Source organism: Cervus canadensis, chromosome 8 (assembly GCF_019320065.1).
Source record: "Cervus canadensis isolate Bull #8, Minnesota chromosome 8, ASM1932006v1, whole genome shotgun sequence".
NCBI classification, from domain to species: Eukaryota; Metazoa; Chordata; class Mammalia; order Artiodactyla; family Cervidae; genus Cervus; species Cervus canadensis.
This window is the reverse complement of record NC_057393.1, coordinates 35,471,675-35,496,691: the sequence shown is the minus strand read 5'-3', so window position 1 is coordinate 35,496,691 and position 25,017 is coordinate 35,471,675. Positions and strand designations below refer to the sequence as shown.

The 25,017-nt window shown below is 46.9% G+C and overlaps 1 protein-coding gene across 1 annotated transcript; it reads left to right on the top strand.

Moving 5' to 3' along the window:
* Nucleotides 1–279: 279 nt before the first annotated feature.
* FFAR4 (free fatty acid receptor 4) lies at nucleotides 280–24,482 on the top strand. The gene is made up of 3 exons (XM_043476194.1): nucleotides 280–974; nucleotides 10,995–11,123; nucleotides 22,068–24,482. The coding sequence occupies exons 1-3, from the start codon at nucleotides 408–410 to the stop codon at nucleotides 22,455–22,457; spliced, it is 1,086 nt and encodes a 361-aa protein (XP_043332129.1). The 5' UTR covers nucleotides 280–407; the 3' UTR covers nucleotides 22,458–24,482.
* The last annotated feature ends 535 nt before the right edge of the window (nucleotides 24,483–25,017 follow it).

The following is a 25,017-nucleotide window of genomic DNA, read 5'->3' as shown; positions in this document are numbered from 1 at the left end:
CCAGAGTCCAGCTCAAGCACTCCTAAATCAATTTTAACTAGATCAGTAGATTAAGGTTGTCCTCCGAGTGCCCCTGGCGGATAAAAGGGGGCTTTGTGGGGTTTCTGGGGGGTTCACTAGGTGGGGCTTCCGGACCACTCAGGTGCTCCTACTTCGGCCGAGGGCGTCCTCTACCTAGACTCCCGCCTCCCTCACAGCCTGGTATTTCCAGCCGGCGTCGCTGGCACTTCCTCGTTCCCGCGCGCCCCAGGCTTAGCTTGCAACGCCCAGCTCCGGCGCTGCTCAGGCGGGAGGGGGCCAGAGGGGAGATGTCGCAACTCTCTCCCTCCCTCTTTCCCCGCCTTGGCATTCAGTCACCTCCCAGATGAGCCCGCTCGCAGAAGGCTGCGGGCCGCGGGGTGCCCGGCATGTCCCCTGAGTGCGCGCAGGCGGCGGGCACTGCGCCCGTGCGCAGCCTGGAGCGGGCCAACCGCACCCGTTTCCCGTTCTTCTCCGATGTCAAGGGCGACCACCGGCTAGTGCTGAACGCCGTGGAGACCGTGGTGCTGGCACTCATCTTTGTGGTGTCGCTGCTGAGCAACGTGTGCGCCTTGGTGCTGGTAGCGCGCCGACGGCGCCGCGGCACCACCGCCAGCCTGGTGCTCAATCTTTTCTGCGCGGACCTGCTCTTCACCAGCTCCATCCCGCTCGTGCTGGTGGTGCGCTGGACGGAGGCCTGGCTCCTGGGCCCGGCTGCCTGCCACCTGCTCTTTTACATGATGACCCTGAGCGGCAGCGTCACCATCTTCACTCTGGCGGCAGTCAGCTTGGAGCGCGTGGTGTGCATCCTGCGCGTGCAGCGCGGCGCGCGGGGCCCGGGGTGGCGGGCGCGGGCCGCGCTGCTTGCTTTGATCTGGGGCTACTCGGCGATCGCGGCGCTGCCCCTCTGCATCTTCTTCCGCGTCCTCCCGCAGCGGTTACCCGGCGCTGACCAGGTGAGCGCCGCGGTGTGCGTGCCGGGCAGGTGTCCTGGGAGGGCTGGCAGGCGGGATGCCACGGAGACGGTGATGTGGGATGATCATTAACAAAAACAACAAAACAATAACAGGCCATTTGTTGCATTTAATAGTTGTGTCACCGTGCTCGGTACTGTTGAGTTTTATCTGTTAAATTTCACTATGACCCTACGGTGTAAATTACATTAAACGCCCTCCAAAACGTTGTGAGTGGAGTCCCCAAAATGCTTGTAAAGTGCACTATTGCAAGGTTAATTGGAGTAACGGGGGCTTAACGGTTAGACAGGCGGAACTTGGGAGACCTGGAATGACTGATCACATTATAGTAAATTCTGCTTTCTCTCAGTACTTATTATCACACGTAATTACAGATGAGGAAGCCAAGGTACGCAGAGAGTGAATTGCTCATAGTATCTCACCCTTAGTGCGAGGAGGAGCTGAGATCGTGCTCAGCAGATTCCGTGCGAGGTGAATGAGGGTCTTGCTTTGAGAATCGCGGGCATGTGTGTGTGGATGGGCCAGAGAGAAAGGGCCTTGGAGACCCAGAGACCCCAGACCTACTGCTGCCTCTACAGGGGTTGTCACTTCCGCTCTGAAGCCTCACTTTTTCTAACTGCAAGACGGAAGGCTTCAACTAGACCGTGGGATCTTACCCTGGGAGCTTTGGATGAAGAGAGACTTCAGAGTATTCTGGGCGTCCGAAATATTCCGAAGATTCTCGAGGCTGAGCTCCTGAGCTTTCCTCTGGGCCGTGCACCCAGAGATGCCATTAGGATCTTTGGGGGATCGAACAAAGCTTTTGCTTTGTTCACGACATTGGCTCGAACCTGCTCCAGTCCCACGGTCCGGAATTGCGGGCGCAGGTCTGTTCTCCTTGCTGTCCTGCGGCGCGACGGCAGGCAGGGCTTGCGCGCGCGGAGATTTCAGCCGGGACACCAGACCTGGACAGAGGCCCCCGATTCTGGCTGTTATCCCGGTGTTAGTTTCTGTGCGCCTCTCGGGGAGGGCCAGGGACAGAGGTCTGTGAGCCCCACGGGAAGGCGCCTGGGGGGCGGGGGTGGAGGGGGAGTACTATTTCAGGTACACTCCTACTTGACCGGCAAATGGCACTAAAAAACGAGGCACTTGTCACCTCCCAACCAGCAACCCAGACTAAAGCTGCTTGCTGACCTGGACACAGGGGTTGTTTGAGTCAGAAGGCCTTCACACAGAAGCAGGACCTTCCGTGCCTTGCCAGTCTGTATTTTACCCCAGGTATGGCACCTGTGGAGGCTGGACCCTCCACAACCCTTCTGGAATGGCGGGGGTTTTACCATAAGATGCCTCTGTGGAGATTCGTGTTGGGGTGACCTTCCTTCAGTCCCTTTTGGGGCTGGGCACACAGACCCCTCTTATTATTTTAATGCGGAAACACCACTTTGGTCTTAATAGCCTGGAGAGGGAGAGAGTGGGCCAGAAGATTAGGGATAGGTGAACTGGCTGCGGGAGCCATGTTCCCCAAGGTGGAACTTGTGGAACTTGTGATGAAAACCTGAGACAGTCCTTTCCAGCCCTCCATCCTCTGTTGTTTTCCCTACCTACTCCACACCCCAGCACACACATACCCACACCTCCCAACAAACGGAAAACTCCTAGTTCCTCAAGGGCTATGACCTGAAGATGTAGGAAACGTCTTTTTTTATAGGTGGGTCGACTGAGGCTCTGCAGTTAAAGGAATAAGTTGAGAAGAATGAGAATTGGGGTGGGGGGGAGGGAGGGGGGCAGTTAAAAAAAAGAGACAGAGAAGGATCTAGTCTAGACTGAACTGAGACTCAAATTTAAAATTAGCAAAGACTTGTTTTCTCAATCCTTTACTCCCAACTTCCTGGCTCTGCCTGCCCGCCCCCCCCCCCTCCCACTTGGACACTAAATATGGAGGTTTTGGATGGGGGACATTTTCCTACCCAAACCACCAGCTTAGAAAACTAACTAAACCCAGGCGCAGACTGGCTCCCTCCCCTCCAGGAGAACAGGCCAGGGAGACAGTGTCTCTCAGAGTTTTCTGCTTATCTGAGCTCCACCCCTGGTCAAACCCACTCCCAAGGAACCTCTGTCCATTTGGGCAGTGGGTGCCCAGCAGTCAAGGTGATTAGACTCTCGCAAATGGTAGACATTCTAGAAAATGATAGATAATTTGGTATTAGGAATGCAGATTTTAGAGTCAGATGATCTGAGTTTGAATCCCATCCCTGCCGTTCAGGAGCTGTGAGACAGAGGCAAGTGGTCTCATCTCTCTTATACCTCACTTTCCTCATTTGCAAAATGGGCACAGTAGCAATATTACCCTTATTAACATTGTGGGGACTATGTTTAGTAAATGAACTAACGCTTGGCACACACACACAGTTAAGCGCTCAAGAGTTGCCAGCTATTATTAGTTTCCTTATCTTTGGTTATAAATATTTTAAACCTTTTTCAAACAGTATAATTCTTCTGATTGCTATAAAATAAAAGACTGACATTTAAAAAACAAAAAAAGAAAAAACACTGCCATTTTAGGAGAGTGGACACATCCTAGCAACTTAGCCATCTCAGCCAGGTCATCCCAGCCTATTCCAATAGGATTCTGTATGTGCTATGGTCCCAGTGGGGCATGACCTTCATTGGCAGGTAGGGAGGACTGTCCACCCTGGTCAGAGTGTGCTGCCCATTTATTCTGCAAACATTTACTGAGCACCCCTCCCTCCTGCCCCCACCATGAGTCACATGACCAAGACACTGTCCTTCTCTCCAAGGAGGTGCATGTAGGTCACCCAGCTTCTGGTCTCAGACCCTGGCACAGTTCAGTAACCTCACAGTAACCCCACGAGTTGGTGTTCTCATGTTTATTTTCTGAGGGAGAAGATGCCTAAAGTCACAGGATGAACAAAGGATGGAACTGGAAGTTAGCTGGGGTCTGTCTGTCCCTCCAGGACCCTCTCCCATGAGTTCATGCTTCCGGAGGAGTGCTTGGTCGCACTGCTCTCTGCCCTGTCCCGATTTCATTTCAGGCCAATAATGCTATTGTGTCTCTACTGCGTGTGGATTGACTGGGGAGACAAGTTTGCTTACGTTTGCTAATATTAAAGGATACTTTTAAGATACAGGAAAGTAAGTCCATTTCTTGCATGGGTATGTTCTTTCTTAGCTGGGAAGCTGAGAGGAGTGGAGATATATAACTAGGATGCCTAGTTTCTTAAAACAATCTTGAGGTCTTCCATCTTGTTTGACGAGGTGGGGCAGGGAGAATTATTTCCAAAGGGGTCCCCAAGGGTGTTCCAGGAAGAGTCATTAGAGAGGCTGACAGGAAACAGCTGCAATCAGGTGGCCTTTGCAGATGACTCAGCTGGTGGGGGGAGGGGTCGGCGCTTGAGACGTGCTTGTAGATAGATGTCCCCACTCTCAGGGGAGTCTTCCTGGAAAGCCATGAGTTGACGCAGGGGACTGGAGGGACTGAAGGGGTGTTACAGGCAGAAGAAACATCCCGCATGTTTGCATGAGATGGGGCTGGAAAGGTTGGTGGAAGCCAACTAGAGAAGGGCCAGGTACACACCCTTTAGGGCACTGGGACTTACAAGGTGAGAGATGACTGTGTCTTGGGGGACAGTGAGAAAGAGCTTGTGGTGAGTTGGATAGCTGTTAAGGCAGAACCTAAGAGTTCCCTCTGAGTGGAGAGAGAAGAAGGTGGAAGGGCAGCTCTCAGGTATCTGACAGCTTGGAAAATGGAGGCTCTGTGCCTGGGGTCTATGAGGCAGGAGGTGGAATCGTTGGGGTGTGACACTGGATGCTAGGTGTGCCTGTGAAGCATCCTATAGAGATGCTCTTGGGGTGGGGAGGCCAGTCTGGGGTTCAGCAGAAGACTGGGCTGGAAAGAGTAGATGGCAGCAGCATCTGCAAAAAGCCACCATGGAAGTGGATGAGACTGCCAGGGGGAAATGGAGATTGGGATGGCAATACAGGTCACCCCCAAGCAGACTTCACACCATTGTACCTGGCCTCCCATCTACATCCTTTCTGGTTGGGACATGGAGCTCCAGCCTCCTCGTTCTCTTGGCCAATGCCCCATCCTCACAGGCCCAGTTGACACTACCCTTCCCGGATGCCGCTTTCTCGGTCACGCCACAATCCCATCACCTGTAGCTCTCTGGGTACTTCTAGTTCACTGCTCTGTACTGAAGTTTCCTGGTGCTTTTCTCCCTCCCTGCCTGCACTGCAGCCTCCTGGCCCATTCCCACTGTGGCCTCGCAGTGGCTCAGACACGGTGGCTTGAGTCAGCGAGTGGTTGGACAAATAGATTCCAGGACACTGTCACCAGCTGAGCCAGCTCTGCTTGTGTAGCTCAGTAGGAAAGTAGACCTAGCGCTTTTTTTTTTTTTTTTCAAATTTCCTTCTTAAAATCAGAAAACATTTTAAATGTGCAGAAAAATTACAGAGAATATTCTAATACTCACACCCCAACCTTCCAGATTTGACTGACTGCCAAACTCCTTCTACAAGTTACAGCCTATGAGAATACCTAGAAGCAAAATGACTTATGTCAAATGGACTTTCCCACAGAAACAAACTTATAACACCATGTTAGGTCTTGGACTGTGGGCCTGGTGCCTGTTCTTTTTTTTTTTTTTTTTGAAATGATGATAAATACTGCATTTAACCAATGATACCATATAAAGCTTTCTAGAGAACATGTAATTAGTCATTTAGTTCATGCAAGCCACCCTCACTGTCTCTTAGGTCATGGATGAGGGTGCCTGGCAGAGTTCTTATCTTACTTCCTTACACACTCCTATCTGGAGTGAGAGCCACAAATCAAAAAGTCAAAGAGCATCTTCATCAGTGTCATGGAATTTGAGTCTTCCTGGCTTCATTGTGTTTGTTGAAAAAAATAGCTGTTTAGGTTTCTCAACTATCATGGTAATTTTTGTTTTGTATTTGCTCATCATTTCCCTTAAAAATAAATTTTTATACTTAGGAATATATCTACCTAAAGAAACAAAAGACCTATACATAGAAAACTATAAAACACTGATGAAATAAATCAAAGAGGACACAAACAGATGGAGAAACATACCATGCTCATGGATTGGAAGAATCAATATTGTCAAAATGGCTATTCTACCCAAAGCAATCTATAGATTCAATGCAATCCCTATCAAGCTACCAGCGGTATTTTTCACAGAACTAGAACAAATAATTTCACAATTTGTATGGAAATACAAAAAACCTCAAATAGCCAAAGTAATCTTGAGAAAGAAGAATGGAACTGGAGGAATCAACCTGCCTGACTTCAGACTCCACTACAAAGCCACAGTCATCAAGACAGTATGGTATTGGCACAAAGACAGAAATATAGATCAATGGAACAGAATAAAAAGCCCAGAGATAAATCCACGAACTTATGGACACCTTATCTTTGACAAAGGAGGCAAGGATATACAATGGAAAAAAGACAACCTCTTTAACAAGTGGTGCTGGGAAAGCTGGTCAACCACTTGTAAAAGAATGAAACTTGAACACTTTCTAACACCATACACAAAAATAAACTCAAAATGGATTAAAGATCTAAATGTAAGACCAGAAACTATAAAACTCCTAGAGGAGAACATAGGCAAAACACTCTCTGACATAAATCACAGCAAGATCCTCTATGACCCACCTCCCAGAATATTGGAAATAAAAGCAAAACTAAACAAATGGGACCTAATGAAACTTAAAAGCTTTTGCACAACAAAGGAAACTATAAGCAAGGTGAAAAGACAGCCCTCAGATTGGGAGAAAATAATAGCAAATGAAGAAACAGACAAAGGATTAATCTCAAAAATATACAAGCAACTCCTGCAGCTCAATTCCAGAAAAATAAATGACCCAATCAAAAAATGGGCCAAAGAACTAAACAGACATTTCTCCAAAGAAGACATACAGATGGCTAACAAACACATGAAAAGATGCTCAACATCACTCATTATCAGAGAAATGCAAATCAAAACCACAATGAGGTACCATTACACGCCAGTCAGGATGGCTGCTATCCAAAAGTCTACAAGCAATAAATGCTGGAGAGGGTGTGGAGAAAAGGGAACCCTCTTACACTGTTGGTGGGAATGCAAACTAGTACAGCCGCTATGGAAAACAGTGTGGAGATTTCTTAAAAAACTGGAAATAGAACTGCCATATGACCCAGCAATCCCACTTCTGGGCATACACACTGAGGAAACCAGATCTGAAAGAGACACGTGCACCCCAATGTTCATCGCAGCACTGTTTATAATAGCCAGGACATGGAAGCAACCTAGATGCCCATCAGCAGATGAATGGATAAGGAAGCTGTGGTACATATACACCATGGAATATTACTCAGCCGTTAAAAAGAATTCATTTGAATCAGTCCTAATGAGATGGATGAAACTGGAGCCCATTATACAGAGTGAAGTAAGCCAGAAAGATAGAGAACATTACAGCATACTAACACATATATATGGAATTTAGAAAGATGGTAACGATAACCCTATATGCAAAACAGAAAAAGAGACACAGAAGTACAGAACAGACTTTTGAACTCTGTGGGAGAAGGTGAGGGTGGGATGTTTCGAAAGAACAGCATGTATATTATCTATGGTGAAACAGATCACCAGCCCAGGGGGGATGCATGAGACAAGTGCTCGGGCCTGGTGCACTGGGAAGACCCAGAGGAATCGGGTGGAGAGGGAGGTGGGAGGGGGGATCGGGATGGGGAATACGTGTAAATCTATTGCTGATTCATGTCAATGTATGACAAAACCCACTGAAAAAATAAATAAATTTTAAAAAAAAGAAAAAAAAAAATAAATTTTTACTGCCATTTTTTCCCTCTTATAAGAGTCACATAAACACATTATAGAAAATTCAGAAAATTCACGTAAGTCAAAGGAGTAAATATAACTTGAGTCCCACCTAGAAATAGACACTGTTAATTTTCTGGAGTGTATCTTTCCAGTCTTTTTTTTTTCCCCCTACATGCTTTTTTTAATGAGCACAAGAAAATGACAGAAGCATCATTGTGCTACAAATACCCACTGAGTCACTCAGTGATGGGAAGCCTTTATCTGTCTTTTCTGAGCATTTCTTAAGATCTTTCACCTTCTAATCACTGAGCATCATTATTAGCAAAATATTAAAATTTACCAGGTACTCATTTGTGCAAGAAAATCTGAAGGAAAATTTCTCAATATTTAGAATCATGGGGCTTTACATACTTGACATATACCAGACCTGTATCAAGTGTCTGTGTACTTGGCTTTTTTTGGTCTTTTTTATTTTTAATTGGATTTCCAGTCTTTTCTATGCTTCTTTGTGTGGGTGTATGGGTAGATACCTGTACATTCACACCTATACGTTTTCCTCAACAACATGAGGCTGATACAGGCATATTATTTAAAGATCTATATTTTCCCCCTAATTTAGAGGGAACACCTTGTTCTATCATTACACATTTTTCTACAAAATCTTTTTAAGCCTGGAGAAAGTAGGGCAGACATTCTGGAGAGGGTTTTTGGAAAGAGTTTGGGGGTTTTAAGAAATGGTTCTGGGGTCATTTGTTTCTCTGTACGTTTTCCCATCACAAGCATAAGAGTTAAAGATTAAATCCCACTCGGGGTTGTAATCTGTTTCTCCTGATTGCCGCTTCAACATATGTGATATGTTGATATGTGTTGATATGTGTTGCCCACCGATGTACCCGGAATGAGGGGTCCCTGGTGGGTGGAGGTCTGAGTACAAGCAAAGGCTGTGTGGATTTCCCAAAGAACCATGGTCACTGCACTGCCAATATTCAGAAGATCCGTGAGAGATACAGATTTCTTTCCAGCTACCAAAATGTAGACAGCTCTAATAAACTTTCTTCCATCAGGTGTGCACAATGGGGTGAGGATAGAATAACAAGTTTCTAGAATATACAGTGCATTTGCGAGCCATCTGAATCAAATAGGAAAAGGAAGCAACATTCTCACCCCAAATGCACCCCCATCTCAAGGTACGAATTGCTAGTCACTCAGTCGTGTCCGACTCTTTGCAACCCCATGGACTGTAGCCCTCCAGGCTCCTCTGTCCATGGGATTTCCCAGGCAAGAATATTGGAGTAAGTTGCCATTTCCTTCTCCAGGGGATCTTCTCGACCCAGGTGTCAAACCCCGGTCTCCTGCATGGCAGGCAGATTCTTTACCATCTGAGCCACCAGGGAAGGCAACCTTAAGGCATAAATATAACTAAATCATTCTTCCCTGCCTGACTTGCCTTAGAGTTTTCTTGGTAGATCCTTATAACCACCCAGCTCTTTGGAGATGATTAAAAAGGACTATATCTTTAGTGTTTTAGACTAATATTTTAGGAGAATGTTTCTAAGCCTTAGTTCCCTCCTCTGTTTGGGGAAAATAACTATGCACTTCAAAAAAGGCTGTATTGAACATTTAATAAGATAATGTGTGTAAAGTGTTTCCTGGCCAAGAATAAATGCTCAGTGAATTTCAGATGTTACTATTTTTTGTGAATACCGAAAAGGAAAAGGGGTGATTATTTGATTGTATTTTGAGTTCAACCACTCAATTTTTATACACATTAGAAAATGATAAAAATTCTGTGCCTTTGTTTAGTCTTCATTGTTGTTCCTTAGTCACTAAATCATGTCTAACTCTTTGTGATCCCTTAGACTGTAGCCCTCCAGGCTCCTCTGTCCATGGGATTTCCCAGGCAAGAACACCGGAGTGGGCTGCCATTTCCTTCTTCAGGGGATCTTCCTGACTCGAGGACCAGTGTCTCCTGCATTGCAGGCAGCTTCTTTACCACCGAGCCACCAGGGAAACCCTTTTCTTAGAATAGCATTCAATTAATATTGGTCAAATGAGTGAATGATGGTGTGGTTGATGATACTGCTTTTGGACAGTGGTTAAGATGCCCTGTCCACCAAAAATCAATAATGTGGTCTTTTTACAGAGAATGTGTTCTTCAAAATCTGTTCTATGTGTTTGAAAGTGTGTAGGGCTCTTGTTTTCTAAATAGTTTTGTCCTATAGTCAAGCAGATGCTGGAGATTTGTGTTTGGGAGGATAGATAGATAGAAGTCTTTTCCTTAACCTATTTATTTGTTGGAAGAAATTATTGTAGCAGCTCTTAGTAACTATCCAGTGAGTTCCCAACAGGTTTTGGGGTTTGTAATTAGTGTCAAACATTTGAATTCAACACAACATAGTGATAGCAATAGCAGTGAGGTCACAAACCTACACACTCTTCCGTCCCATCTCAGTGGTTTTACGTCTTTAACTGATGGCTGCAGCTGCACCTTCGCTGTAAGCCTGTTGGGTGCTTCCCTGCAGAGTTCCCGAGTCTGGGCTCCAGCACTGTTCTGGAGTAAACCATGGCTGCCTTGATGCAGCTTGACACAGTTCAGACATTTGAACACCCCCCAAACGAACACTTAATGCCCTAATGGAGACCGTGTTGCCTTCAGCAGTGTGACTATTCTGAAACCTCGCTCCTGGTTTTATATGTTTGCGTGTAGCACATCTCTTTCAATCTATGTGAACTTTCAGGGGTCAGATTTTTCTCCTGTAAAATGAAGGATTTGGAAGAAAAGCCTCAATGGCTCTTTGCAACTCAGTCCAAGGAAGTAGAAAGAGCACTGAATCCGGGATCATGCCTTTGGACATGATGCGTGTGATGGAGCCATGATCCAAAATCATGCTTAGGTCTCCCCAGCCTTTGGACCCTGAGGCCCATTTGCCTCCACTGGAGAATGGGAATAATAATCATGGTGATTCTGAGGGTTTGAGGCAAATGACTTGTAAGTGGGGTTGTGTGGGCAGTGGAAGGGATTCTAGGGTTTCTTGTCACACCAGTTGTGTGCCATCAAAACACAACAGTGTAGCAGTGCCAGATAACCTCAACTGGGCTTGAGCTAAAGGCCAAATAAGAATCCCGCGTTAAGTGACCTTCTCTTCCTTTTTGTATGTAGGAAATTCCGATTTGCACACTGGTTTGGCCCAGTATTGGCGGAGAAATCACCTGGGATGTGTCATTTGCTATTTTCAACTTCTTGGTACCAGGACTGCTTATTGTGATCAGTTACTCCAAAATTTTACAGGTACGTTTGCTTCAAGCCTAGTGGCTGAACTTCATTTGGGTTCAGATGGAATCTTAGCATTTCCAGGTCAGAAGTTACCTTAGAATTCACACCAGCCCAATCCTGGTTCACTCCCCAGATCCGTCCCTTTAAGGGACAAAAGTTTGGTATTTTTAAAAAGTTTTATCTTTGTGATTGTTATAATTATTGTTTTTGCTGATCACTAAGGTAATATAACTCATTATAAAAAATTAAAGACATAGAAGTATGTAACATAGATACTAAAAATCTTGTCTACCCCCTTTGTTGGCAGTTTAAAAATATTTTTTTCAGGTTATATTTTATACATTTATATATATACATACTTATCTGCAATTTGAATATGTATATGTACATGTATGTACATATAAACATACACACACATATATGTGTGTGTGTATATATATATGTACTGAACCATATAAAATGGTCAACTATTAAGTATCGACTATTTCCATGGTTCAACCATTTTATTTTCCAATTTGAGATAATACTTTCTACTTTGTAACTTCCTTTTTTTGATTAGGACTATATCGTGACATCTTTCTGTATCAGTTCCTGTATCTCTGCCTCATTATTTGCAATGACTTCATGGTCCTCCATCATACAGATGTGACATAATTTGTTTTATGAGCTTTTGGGTTGGGTTGGGTTGTGTCCATTGTTTCCCCATCACAAACAGCGATGTGGCAATAAAGAATGTACACTTTTTAAAACTTTTATTGAAGTACAATATAAATACAGAAAGCATACACACACAGCTCACAAGCTGACCACACTCCCAGAAGCAGCTCCCAGAAGCGGAACATCACCAGAAACCCCTCCTGTCTCCGTCCATTGCTACCCCCTCACTCCCAGGGCTTGTGCCTTTCATAAGTGCTCTGAAACAGGAAATGATCTTCTCCTTCAAGTGTGACTGTGCACAGGAACATAAAAAAGACCTGCCAGCCTGCTTCTTTCTTACCCCTTGAGGCAGCATATTTGCATATGAGATGCTGGCCCAGGCAAAGGTGGCATCTGCCTGTGTTCACGCTCGCTTTAGAAGGTTTAATACAAAACCTTTGAGTCCTCTCCAATGTTTACAGTTGCTGAATCTTGGTTTTATAGCATATAGTGGGTCTTATGGTAAACGAGCATATTGAAGTGGGGCCCTTAGGTCCTGCTTGCTGTCTGGCCACTTTTACGGCCCTTTCTTTGTAGCTAAAGATCTGTGACCTGCTTAGAAGTTTAGAACCCCAAACCAAGCCATCCTCCATCTGAATCTTGTAGTCCTTGGATTCTGTGTGAGATGACCACCATGTTCATCCCAAGGCTCTTCACCACCAGGTGACTTGTGACCCATTTAAGTGACGCCCCACCTGCGGCTTGCTCAAGGGTGTGAGGCAGATTCAAGCCTGGCATTGAGGTCTATAACGTGCTTACAGTGGGAGTCTGGCATGTGTAAATGCTCTGTAAGCTTTAGTTACTATCATTATGTTAAAAGAAAAAAGCGAGGGAAAAAAGAGAAATGTAGGTTGAAGTTTTTTTTAAAGATTTATTTATTTACTTATTTTTGGCTGCTCTGGGTCTTTGTTGCTGCGCTCCGACTTTCTCTAGTTATGGTGAGTGGGGGCTACTCTTCGTTGTGGTGTGTGGGCGTCTCACGGAGGCAGCTTCTCTTGTTACAAAGCATGGGCTCTAGGCTTGTGGCTCCATAGTTGTGGAGCTTGGGCTTAGTTGCTCTATGGCACGTTGAATCTTCTGGGTCCAGGGGTCAAACTTGTGTCCCCTGCATTGGCAGGTGGACTCTTAACCACTAGACCACCAGGGAAGCAGTGTAGAATGAATTTATTTTAAAAAAAATGTTTTTTAACAAGTGGTGTTTACATGTGTCAGGAACTCATCTAGTCCTAACAGGAATTACTGATGAGGAAACGTAAGCACAGAGAAGTTAAGCAATTTATGAAAGCTCACACAGCTCATAAGCAGCTGTGTCATGACATAAACCTAGGCAGTCTGGTTCCAGAGTTCCAACACTTTAATTCTTCAGACATTTGTCAAGAATCTGCTGTGTGAAGTGTTGGTGGAGGGGTAGAGATTGGTCAAGAGCAGGTCACAATCTAGAAGGAGCTTTAACACAAGAAAAGGAAGGGGGAGACACAAGAAAAGGTGTGTCCCCCTTTTCACTGCTATTCAGTGCAGTGAAACCCATGGTGAGGCTTTGTGTGAAAACACTTTGCCAATTGTTAAAAGAGAAAAAACAGGGGGAAAAAAAGGAGAAAAGCAAAGGGCTATAAAAGACAAAAGGATGTAAAAGAAGGAGACCTGAAAGTGTTGTTTTAGTAACCAGTCCTGAATGTGTCCTTTACTTGCTGTGTGATCTCAGCAAGTTACTTACCTTCTCCAAACCTCAGTTCCCTCGTCTGCAAAATAATGGTCAAAAGCCCAATAGTTTAAGATTTTTGTGAGATACATAGGAGTTACTCACGGTGCAACTGTGGTGGTGTCACACCTGCCTGTAGCAGGGGATGAAGGAATTAATGCTGCTGTTAATTGTTAGGCAGGGCTGCTCCTCTCATCCTCTCACAGCATGCTGGGAGGAGGTACTGCTGAGATTTTTGAGAGAATGAACAGCAGGGCCCAGATTTGGGGCAAGGCAGGAACTAGGATCTGGCTCTGGAGCAGGGCTGGTTGGTTGGCTAGGGGAGGGCTGGGCAGACGCTGGCAGGGGCATCCACGTCTCCTGCTTGGGCGGTCCCACCCCTGAGCCCCGAAGAGGGTGAAAGGGCTCCAATCTGCCTCTTTTCACTTGTGCCTCACACTTCTCAGCCGCCTTCTGCAGAAGGATGACTTCTTCTCTGGAAAGGTTTCCCACCCCCTCCATCGTCTCCTCATGCCAGGGCTCACCTGGAAACAACCTTGAGCCCTGAGGAGTTGGGGGAGGGGTCCTGTTATCCATCCACATGTAACTGCAATTCCAGACATTGTGTGTAGAAACCCATGGCCAGCCTTCCGTTCTTCCCATCACAGATCCCAGGACGGCTCCTGGATGAATCAGATTGCCCGGTGTGACTCACAGTTATGAAACAGAGTCCCGAGCAATGAGTCAAAGATGTGATTTAGATCCCATAGCTTCCTTCACATACGCTGGAAAAGCTAAAACTCTCTGCTCAAGGCCCTTTGTGATCTGGCCCTTGCCTGCCCCTCTCACCTGTCTTCTCCCCCCATCTCCCTTGTGTCCTTGGGGCTGTTCCTCACATATGCCAACACACTCTGCCTCAGGGCCTTTGCACCTGCCATTTCCTCTCCTGGATCTCTATCCCCAGGCTTCTGTATGGGCCACTCTCCTACTTCATTTAGGTTTCTGCTCAAGAGATTCTTCTCCAGAAAGTCCCCATCATTCTCTAATCCCTCACCCTGTTTCTTTTCAAAGCACTTCCAACCATGTCATATTCCATATGTGCATTTTTACTTGCTTGTCATCTGTCTTGCCCACTAGAATGCAAGCTCTCCAAAGGCAGAGACTTCATTTTGTTTACTGCCATAGTCCTGTGCTTAAAACAGAGCCTGGAAAAAAAATAAAAAAAACAGAGCCTGGATTATTCATTGTAGGGGATCAATAAACCCTTACTGAATGAATAAGAAACAAACTTGGATCACCCTGAAAGGGCCAACAGCACCTTCTTCTTTGGGGCAGTGGGAAAACCACAGGACAAAGAGTCATAAGATACCGATTCTAGTCCAAGTTTTGTTACTGCGTGACCTTAGAAAAGTCACTTGATGAATGTGGGCCTCAGTTTCCTCTGGAGCCAAATGGGTCCCAGTGCATTGTTTAACACAATAAAATGAGAGTGCAGATATTATATTTTGAATAGACTGCTAGACTTTAATATGAAAGAGGTAAAATGTGGTTTTGAAAATCACAAATGCAAATATAAGACTTTCAGAAAATTACTTTCCACTCCACTGGTAAAACTGACTATTGCCCCTTTCCCAGGAGGACTGTGACATTTGTCCTCATTTTGCACCTGTGGGTAACTTGGAAGCAGGTGAGCTTCCAGGTGGAGAACCTAGACAGAGCCTCCTAGCTTGCATCTCTCTCCCTCTGAAGATATTCATAACTCAGAGACACTGAATCAGCCTTTTTGCCGAGCTTTTTCTGTCAAGAGTGTAACTCTGTAAAATCATTTGAACATCAATGTTAATTAGCTATATTTAAGAGACACAATTAGCATGTCATTTGGAGTGACAGGACAGGTAACTTTCCCAGCAGCCCCACCTCACACCTGTCACTGCTTCTAATTCTTAACTCTAACTCAAGCACCGTCTCGAGCCTGAGAGGTGTTGCTCTTTTTTTTTTTTAATTAATTAATTTGGTTGTGCTGGTCTTCATTGCTGTGTGGGCCTTTCTCAAGTTTCAGACAGTGGGGGCTATTCTCCAGTTGCAGTGCACAGGCTTCTCATTATGGTGGCTTCTCTTGTTGTGAGTTCTAGGATGTGTGGGCTTCAGTAGTTGTGGCTCCCAGGTTCTAGAGCAGAGGCTCAATAGCTGCAGCACATCGGCTTGGTTGCTCTGCAGCATGGGGCATCTTCCTGGATCAGGATTGCATCTCCTGCATTGGCAAGCGGATTCTTCCCCAGTGAGCCACCAAGGAAGCCCAAGGTGTCTTTCAAATCACCCTGACTTCTATTCCTCACAAGCAGTGAGAAGTGTTCTAAAATGTTCTCTAGAACTCCATGCGATGTTAAATGTTAGAAAGGGTTCCATGATCTTAGAAAATGCTAGATTAATCAAGGTTAAGTGGGCTACTTTGCTGCAGGCCTTTTCAGAGCCTTTATTATGCTAACAAACTTTGAGAATCTCCAACTCCAGACCAGAGTAGGCAGCACTGCTGAATCTGACTGCAGACCACCTTTTCCCCACAGAGCTCCCTCTGGGCTGGTGCTCCCCAGACTCTCTTTTGAGAACAGCTGCTTTCAAGTCCTGCCTTGGGTTGCTGGCTTGCCCTGGCTGAGCGTTGAGAGCAAGCTTCATCCAGGTTCTTCCTTTCCGGGGCTGCTCGCACTGCTCGGGGCAATGGCCTTTTCCACCCTCTGCCTCCCTAGATTCCTCTTTCCTCCTGACTCAGGCGTGCTCTACACCTCCAGTGGCTTTTTCCAGTCCACAGTTTCCCAGGGTAATAGTCTCCAGGCCACTCCCCAGTGCCTTTGATCAAGCTGACCTTGCTCACGGGTGGGGCTTGGTTTATACCGTCACCCAGTAACCATCACCATGGCAAGATGAGACGCTTCCAGGATTTGTGGGACAGCTTGTAGGTTTGTTGGTCCCCCTCCCTTCCCTCCTACACTCGTTTCACCGAACACTAGAGTGGAAGTGCAGAATGGGCCGGGCTCCCTTGCTCCTTCTGTGCATCCAGCACCTATAAGAGGGCTGGCCACAGAGTAGGGGCTTAATAAAATATATGTTGAAGAGAGAGTGAGTGTCTGGCCTGAAGTTGGAAAACCTTTACCTAGGTCAGGGCTTAGAAGAGAAAGGAAATCCCTTGCAGCTACAGGTGAAGGTGTTAGGTAGTGAGCACACGGCCCTTCCTTTCCCCATGCCTGGCCCTCATTCCCTAGCTGGGGGGCGCCTGCTGGCCTGTGATGGAAGAAGAGGTGGGCCCTCTGGAAAGATGGAGTCTGTTGTCTAATGATCAGAAGGGTGTGGTTTGACCAAGCAACCCTCAGAGGAGACCCAATGGACTGGAGCTGGGTCATTGGGAGTGACCGCCCCCACACTCACCTGTCTGCAGCCGTGGTCTGGTGGGGAGAAGCTTCGCTCACTCATGGCCTTCAGATGCTCAGTGAATGCGAAGGCAGCAAGTTTCAGACAATTTAAAAGTGACTCTTCAAAGGACTGGGGGAAAACCCCAAGCCTCTTGTCCTAGATGTGTAGTTCTCATATTTTAGAGATGGAGAAGCACCTGGGGAGTTAATGAACAATGCGCATTCCTGAGGCCACTCAGACCCACAGAATCAGTGTCTGAAGGGGGGCCCATGTATGTGCATTGTATTAAGCGCCAGTGACCCTGATGGGGGCGGCTGTGGGTCAGGTTCCTGGGAGCTCTGTCCTCTGTTCTGGAAGCTGCAGGGTGTCCCGGGCAATGAAGAGCATCCCCCTGAGGTGTGCTTCTCCACCTTGACCGTGAGGCCCTGAGCAAGTCACTTCACCTCTCAGAGTCTTGTCTGTCTCCCCAAAATAACAGAACATACATGATAGGCTTGTTTTAAGGATTAAAGTTAATCCTCAGAAGTTAATAGAGCATTTAATTTGATCTAAAAGTACATCAGGCATTTAGTGCATGCCAGAGACACTTTAAACCCTGAATGAAAGTTGGTTAGTCATGTCACCTAAGTAGGGAAGGGAGCAGGGGAGGAGCCACATTTGTTTATAATGGGCCCATTTTTCTTCTCGCTCCCTCAAAGCTGTGGGAACTGTGGATGGAAGGAAATGGGAGCATCAGTCGGTGCTAAAAAAAGAGCCAACCACATATTCACTTGGCTCATGACTCAGTCTGTTTCGCTGTCTGCTCATAGTCATTGTCAGGCCCTTGCCAGAGCCCTGGACCACAGAAGCCACAGGGCTACCCAACCCCCAGGGAGCTGCAGCCTGTGGGACTCAGAGGTAAGAACAATACTTCAACATCTACCTGAGAGTATGTGGCAAGTGCCACGTGAGCACCTGAAACAAAGCGCTGCAGGGTGCCAACGGGAGGTGAACCAGGATGTCCCCAGCATTAGAGCTTGGAGTTACAGGCTGGACAAAAGGAGTGCTACTGTTGGAGATATTAGAGGGTGGGAAGGAATTAGTTTAAGCATGGACAGACTGCCAAGGTTTGAAGTCCAGCTCTGCAGCTGCTTAGCTGGGTACTGTTGGGCAATCTCCTTAACCTCTTTGAGCCTCAGTTTCCTCCTCTGTAAAATGGGGATCATCAAAGTACATAAGTCACAGAATCATTGGGAGAATTTAAAGAGATAAGCCAAGTGATATGCACAGAGGCTTGGCGCATAAGAAGTGCTCAATAAAGATGAACTTTCATTTACATCATTCACTCAAAAAACTTTTAGGGAATTCCCTGCTGGTCCAGTGGTTCCTCTGTGCTTTCACTGCCAAGGGCCCGGGTTCAATCCCTGGTCAGGGAACTAAGATCCCACAAGCCACGTGGTTTGGCAAAAAAAAAAGAAATCTAAAAGCCACTGTACCAAGGACTCCATCCTACTTGGCAGAGCAATGTGGACAGCACTAGCAATGAGGCTGCTGCTGGAATCATCCGTGTGTGCCCACCAGGCTGCACTTAGGCTATTCAGAAGTGGTACCATTTTGCCTGCAGCCCTTCCACCTGCCCTTGGGCAGCTGTTACCCTCCCAGGTCTACCATCCAGGATCTCAGATTACCCAGCTTTCACCTGAACACATATTCTAATTTTGATTCTACACAGCACCTTCCAGCTTGGATGTGCCATCATGACTTCTAGCATGTGGGTCTGAGATGGTGGGTCACATCTCCTGAGCAACAGCCCCACTGAGCACAAGAGCCAGGAGGAAGCAGCCCCATTGGAGCCATTTATGATATCACTAATGATATCGCTAATCTTCAGGTCACCTGAGCTGGATTTTCCCAGATGGTGGCTTTAGCCATTTAGCATCAGTGGAGTGAACTTCAACAAGCTACTCAAATTTCTTGAGATTCAGTTTCCTCATCTCTGAAGATAATAATAATAGTAGTACAAATCCAAAGAGAAGTTGTGAAGATGAAATGTGATAATTTATAACATAAATGCATAGTATCTACCTGGCACACAGTGGGGCTTCCATAAAGCTTGGTGATTACAATTCCTGTTATTCATGGTGGGAAGGAAGGGGTTCTATCCATTCAGTGTCTGTTACCCAGACCAAAACTACTGCACAGAAGCAATTGCATGTAACCATAAGACAATTAAAATGGCTATCCTTTAGCTGAGGAGGGCGCCACAATCCACTCCACTGTTCTTGCCTAGAGAATCCCATGGACAGAGGAGACTGGCGGGCTATAGTCCACAGTGTTTCACAGAGTCAGACACGACCTAAGTGACTTAGCATGGCACAGCATGTCCTTCAGCTAGTTAGAAGCATTCTAAAGAGACTTCTTAAAGCCATTCAGATCTTAGAGTTAATCTGGCCCCAAATTTGAATGAATCTAATTACTTTCTAATTGTTTTACTTCTTGAGAGTCACGAATCTTAGGGCAATGGTCCTAGGAAGGCCAGGGCAGAGCTAACGATAAGACTTTTGGCTATTAAAATGTCCAGACATGTAAGCACTCTTTGTGTGGCCAGAAGACGGCTCCTGCAGGAAAAGCAGAAGGACACAGGGCCAGACTAAGCAAAGGAAAGTTAGCAAGCACCACAAATGTGGTAAGACATTCAGGGTTGGATCTCTTCCCTAGGACAGAGGTCGTAGGCTAGAACAGAGCATGTCAGGCTAGTAGGTCCAGGGCTCCACTGGGCTGACTGTGTACCAGCCTACCCCTTACTCCCACCCCCAGCCTCTGTTCTCAACCCCCACCTTTTGGCACCCCTAAAGCTGAGCAAGTGATAGGGGAGGGCAGGCCTCCTGCTTTCTGGCTGTACTTAGAGGACAACTAGAAGTAGGTGGAGGGGCAGGACACTGTGAGTATGCCCAGGGCAGCCTGAGCCAGAGCACTGGGCTCTTTAGAACCTCTGGGGAGGTCAGGCCAGCCCACCACCCTGTGCCTGGAAGACACAGTTAAACAGCGGCCCCACCTCCTCTCTCAGGGACTCGGCTTCTGTAGGGTTTTTGCTTCCTGACATGAATACTTCCACAGCTCCTGTTTTCAAAGTACTTTGGCTAAATCCTCTCCCTGGGGGCCTGTTGCCCCACCTGTAGAAAGAAGGGTTGGGTAGGCCTTGGCTACTCAGAGTGTGGTCCTTGCAAAGTCAGAATCTACATTTAACATAGTAGTGCTGAAGGCCTCACAGGCAGAGTGAAGTCTGAGCAGTGCTACTCCAACTTTGCACAGGCCCATCTAGCTCCAATACTCTGGTTCTGAGATGTTATGAAACATTTGTCTGTTCCAAAAATACTACTTTTACATGGGACAGTGGGGTGAAAAGACATGCAGGGCTTTATTTTAATATGGTCAGCTTGCCTTAGCTGATGGACCATTTCCACATGCAAGGCTGCTCACTGTCAACCAGTAACCAGCCTCTCTGACCGACACTGAAGCAAAACCCTCTAACTGAACAGAAAAGACTGGACAGAAAACCCAGACAGCAGTGCCTGCAAGGGCTCATGACAGAAGAGTCCAGAGCGCCCTTCTGAACCCATATCACCAGAGTAGCCTGCTTGCCTGCAATCCCTCTGCTCTAAAGCTGACCCTGCCCGTTAGTACAAAATATTAGAGATCCTTGCAGTTCCACTCTTGGGAATTTATTCTACTGATATGTGCATCTAGGTGTGCAAAGATATGTACAAAGATATTAATCCTACCTGTTGTCATCTCTCACCTGGGGGTACAAACAGGAAATGGTTTCAGTTTTTCAACACATGTCACTAGCAGTGATCTGACCAGTTCCTCTTTCTTACTGGGAGCAGGAATCTTTAAGGACACCTCAATCTGACTTCAGATCTTTCTAGTCACTTTTTTGGATATGCCTGCTTATTTCAAACAATGTATCTGAGGGCCAGTTTAAAGCTTCCCCATCTCTAGAGCACAGAACGGGAATTGGGGGCTGGGTGTATGGAAGGGGAAAGGAAGGGCTGTTCTCTCAGTGACTCCCATCTCCCTCACAGACAAGGAACCTGCCTGCTTGCCCGTGTGAGGGGATTGTCTCTCTCTGCTGGCAGTTTCCTCTAGTCTCCATATAGCTGCTGGTGGTGCCAACAGACCTTCATGATTGGGAGATGGTTCCCAAACAACTTGTACCTTTGAGTACATACTGATTTTATATAATCAATTATTTAACACTTTCAAAAAAAGAAATAACGGGAGAGATGTTTATCTTTATCTGTTTGGGCTGACATAACAAAATACCACAGACTGGGTGGCTTATAAACAATACCCCTCAAACCCCCCACCAAACGTATTTCTCCATTTCTGGAGGTTGGAAGTCCAAGATCAGGATCCAACATGGTGGGATCCTGATGATAGCACTCTTCTGGGTTCCAGACTGAGTTCTCTCTGTCTTCACAGGGTTGAAGGGCCAAAGGAGCACTCTGGGGCCTCTCATAAGGTCACTAATCCCCTTGATGAGGGCTTCTTCCCTTAACCTAATTGGGGCAGCTCCTAATAACAGCTCCTCAAAACATATCCTTGGGGGTTAGGTTTCAACACATGGACTCGGTGGGGACACATTCAGACCACAGTAGTGTGCTTTTGTTTCACACATCTCTCTTCCAGACCCTCCCATTCTGGCTTTCCTAGGTGAGGCTAGTGGTGAAGAACCTGCTTGCCAGTGCAGGAGATGTAAAAGACATAGGTTTCATCCCTGGATTGGAAAATTCCCTGGAGAAGGGCATGGCAACCCACTCCAGTATTCTTGCCTGGAGAATCTCCGTGGACAGAGGAGCCTGGCGGGCTATAGTCCATGGGGTCGCAAAGTGTCGGACATGACAGAAGCGATTTAGCACAGCACACACAGTACATCAACACTATTTAAAACATGGATTTAGTTCGGCCTTATTCTCAGGAGGCCAGCTGCCCCATTTCTCCAGTGCATCCTTAGTGTGGGAGGAGAGTCAGGCCTCTGAGGAGGGAGCCCTCTGTGCACAAAGCTCCAAAGCCAAACAGTCCCAATGCAGCAAGGATGGCAGATTCCAGCTCCTGGGGCTTCTCTGGTCCTCCTAGAGCAACACCCGCTGATGTCCTGCCATAAACCGTGGCTCTGGCTCTGTTTTGTGTTCCTGCAGATCACGAAGGCATCCAGGAAGAGGCTAACGATGAGCCTGGCTTACTCAGAGAGCCACCAGCTGCGCGTGTCCCAGCAGGACGTCCGGCTCTTCCGCACCCTCTTCCTGCTCATGATATCCTTCTTCATCATGTGGAGCCCTATCATCATCACCATCCTCCTCATCCTGATCCAGAACTTCAAGCAGAACCTGGTCATCTGGCCGTCCCTCTTCTTCTGGGTGATGGCCTTCACCTTTGCCAACGCGGCCGTCAACCCCATTCTCTACAACATGTCCCTGTTTAGGAACGAGTGGAGGAGGTTTTTCCACTGCTGCTTCTTGTCGGAAAAGGGAGCCATGTTGACAGACACGTCTGTCAGGAGAAATGATCTGTCTGTTATTTCCAGCTAGTTCATTTTTCTCTACAGGCATCTATGTGATCCCCCTCTGGCCAGCCATGGTGTGTTTTCAAAGGGAGATCGTTTCCATGACCCTCGGCACCAGGGTACCTGCTCTCAGAAAATGTAACCTATGCCCATTTTCAGCACTGATAAATTAAGAGGTGATCATTCAGTATAACAGTTTTATCCTGTATAGAAGGATTTGCTGTGGGTTCCTTTTCAATGTGAACTTCGGTGTGGAATATAATTAATTGTACTAATTTTTGTTTGTGACTATTCAGCAATCTCATCTCCTATATGTAAAGCTGCGCTATGCAGATTTCTGAAGTGAGGCTTGGATTCATGACTCAGTCTTCTCCTCCAAAGAGTCACAGCCACCCTTGCTCCCCACCCTGGACTTGCAAGGCTGCAGGGTCATTCATCAGTGTGAAGAGTGCTTGAGGAATTTCCAAGGAACAAGAATTTAATTTCCGAGGACTTAAAGGTGACTTTGTTCATCACTGATAATAGGAGAAGCTTTGTCATAAAGTCACAGAGGAGGTCGGATGACCTCAAACATTCGAAAGTCAGAGCAGGAGTGACTCCCTTCCTTGATCCACCTGTCAGATGCCTCTTAAGCACGTGCTGAGGCTTAAGCCTGACCAATGACGTGGTCAGTGTTCTTGGTGGTGGGAATACAGCAGTGAACCAGACATCCATGGACCGTGTCCTCAAGGAGCTCACTTACCTTCCAGACGGGGCAGAGAAACACCAAACATGTCAATAGATCTTATAGTGTTTCAGAGTGAATTAACATTGTGAAGAAAATGGGACAGTGATGACAATTTAGATGGAGTGTTGAAGGGCCTGGGAAGACCTTTCTGAGGGTTGATATTTGACCCAAAAGGGCAAACCACAAGAAGGAACCAGTCATGTGAGTCCGGGGAATGAGGCTTTGCAGATGGAGCAGACCCTGGTGCTGGTGCAAAGAGGCTTGTGTGCTTGTGGGACAGAAAGACCGGCGTGAACAAAGCGAACTATTGGCTGAGCCTCCTCTAGGCCAGGCCCTGTCCTTGAAACCAGAACAGAGGGATGCTCTGCTGGAGGCCATCAATGGAGATGAGAGGGGTTACAGAGCTGGCTTATACCGGGCTAGGGAGGTTACTATCGGAATTTGTTCTGTGTTCAGTGGGCAGCCACTAGAGATTTGCATTTGGATGCGGATATGACCTGCTATTTGTTTTTAAATATTACTGTGGTTGCCCTGTTCAGGAACTGCTTTGTGGAGCAAGAATGAAAATGGACACCAGTTAGGCAGCTGCCAAAGTAAAGAAGGAAGATGGGGAAGTTGGAGGCGGATGACATCGCTGTTGTTTAGTCATGTTCAACTCTGCACGACCCCATGGACTACAGCATACCAGGCTACCCTGTCCCTCACCATCTTCCAGACATCAGTGGGGGATTGTGAGAAATGATCTTGGGCATACTTTGGGAAGGCAGAGCAAACATGATTTATTGATTGACAAGATACAGAATGTGAGGGAAAGAGAGGATTCAACAGAGACTCCTGACAGCCATAGGATGGAGGGCAGGCAGCAAAAATGGAGAAGGCTAGGAGGATGAGAGGTAGAAGAACCAAGAGTTTCATTTGGGGCATCTGCATGTGAAACCCCAGTGAGAACCAAATGGAGAGCCGGTAGGTGGATGCAGGGCTGTGGGATACAGGCCTGAAGAGCAGTGTTGGGAGTCATCAGACAGTGTTTGCAGATCTATGGTTTTATGAAATAAAGAGAGAAGAAACCAGAGCCAGAGAGAACCCAGGGACACGCCAGCACCTGGAAGCTGGGAGAATGGCTGGAACAGTAGCTCAGGGCCTGGTGCATAGTACAAGCGCAACCAATCTTTGCACCGAGGAAGCTGGAGCCAGTAGCTGTCTCTGTTGGTGGAATTTCTTGAGCAGCTCACTTTCGAAGTAAGATTTATCACAGGCTTGAGGACAAGAGGACAGGGATCCTTTGTTCATCTTTAGTTAATAAATTTGGTCAATTAAAGTTGCCTTTTGAAGCGATGTGCGACTGTCTTACAGGTCTCTGGGGTGACAGCCACTGCTGAAGAGTCTAGCTCTGGCAGCCCCTTTCTGATGAATGACAGGCAGAGCTCTCCTGTGTGTGTTCCCCCGCCTCCTCCCCCTTTGGTGGAAGAACAAAGAACAGTGATTCAGGGCCCTGGGAACCTCATGGCCCCTTGAAATGGCAGCACCCCGGCAGAGGTCTCTGCACACATGGGAGGCTCCCTGCCTCCGGACACACCTCATCGACGTCAGCCTGGCACCCGCCAGTGTTTGCACAGCTCCTAAGTGCTCTAACTGAACCCTCACTGCAGCCCAGCAGGTGGACACTGCTTCCCCATATTTCACAAGAGGAGAGGGAGGCTCAGAGAAATCATACAATCAGCCCCCAGTCATACAGCTAATTATAGCTGAGCTGGATTTTGATGCAAAACCAAGACTCTGGTACCAAAGCCTTGATGCCTTTTCAAGATGATAAAAGGCTCCTAGGAGCTCCTGGGAAATTGAGGCATACGACTTTGCA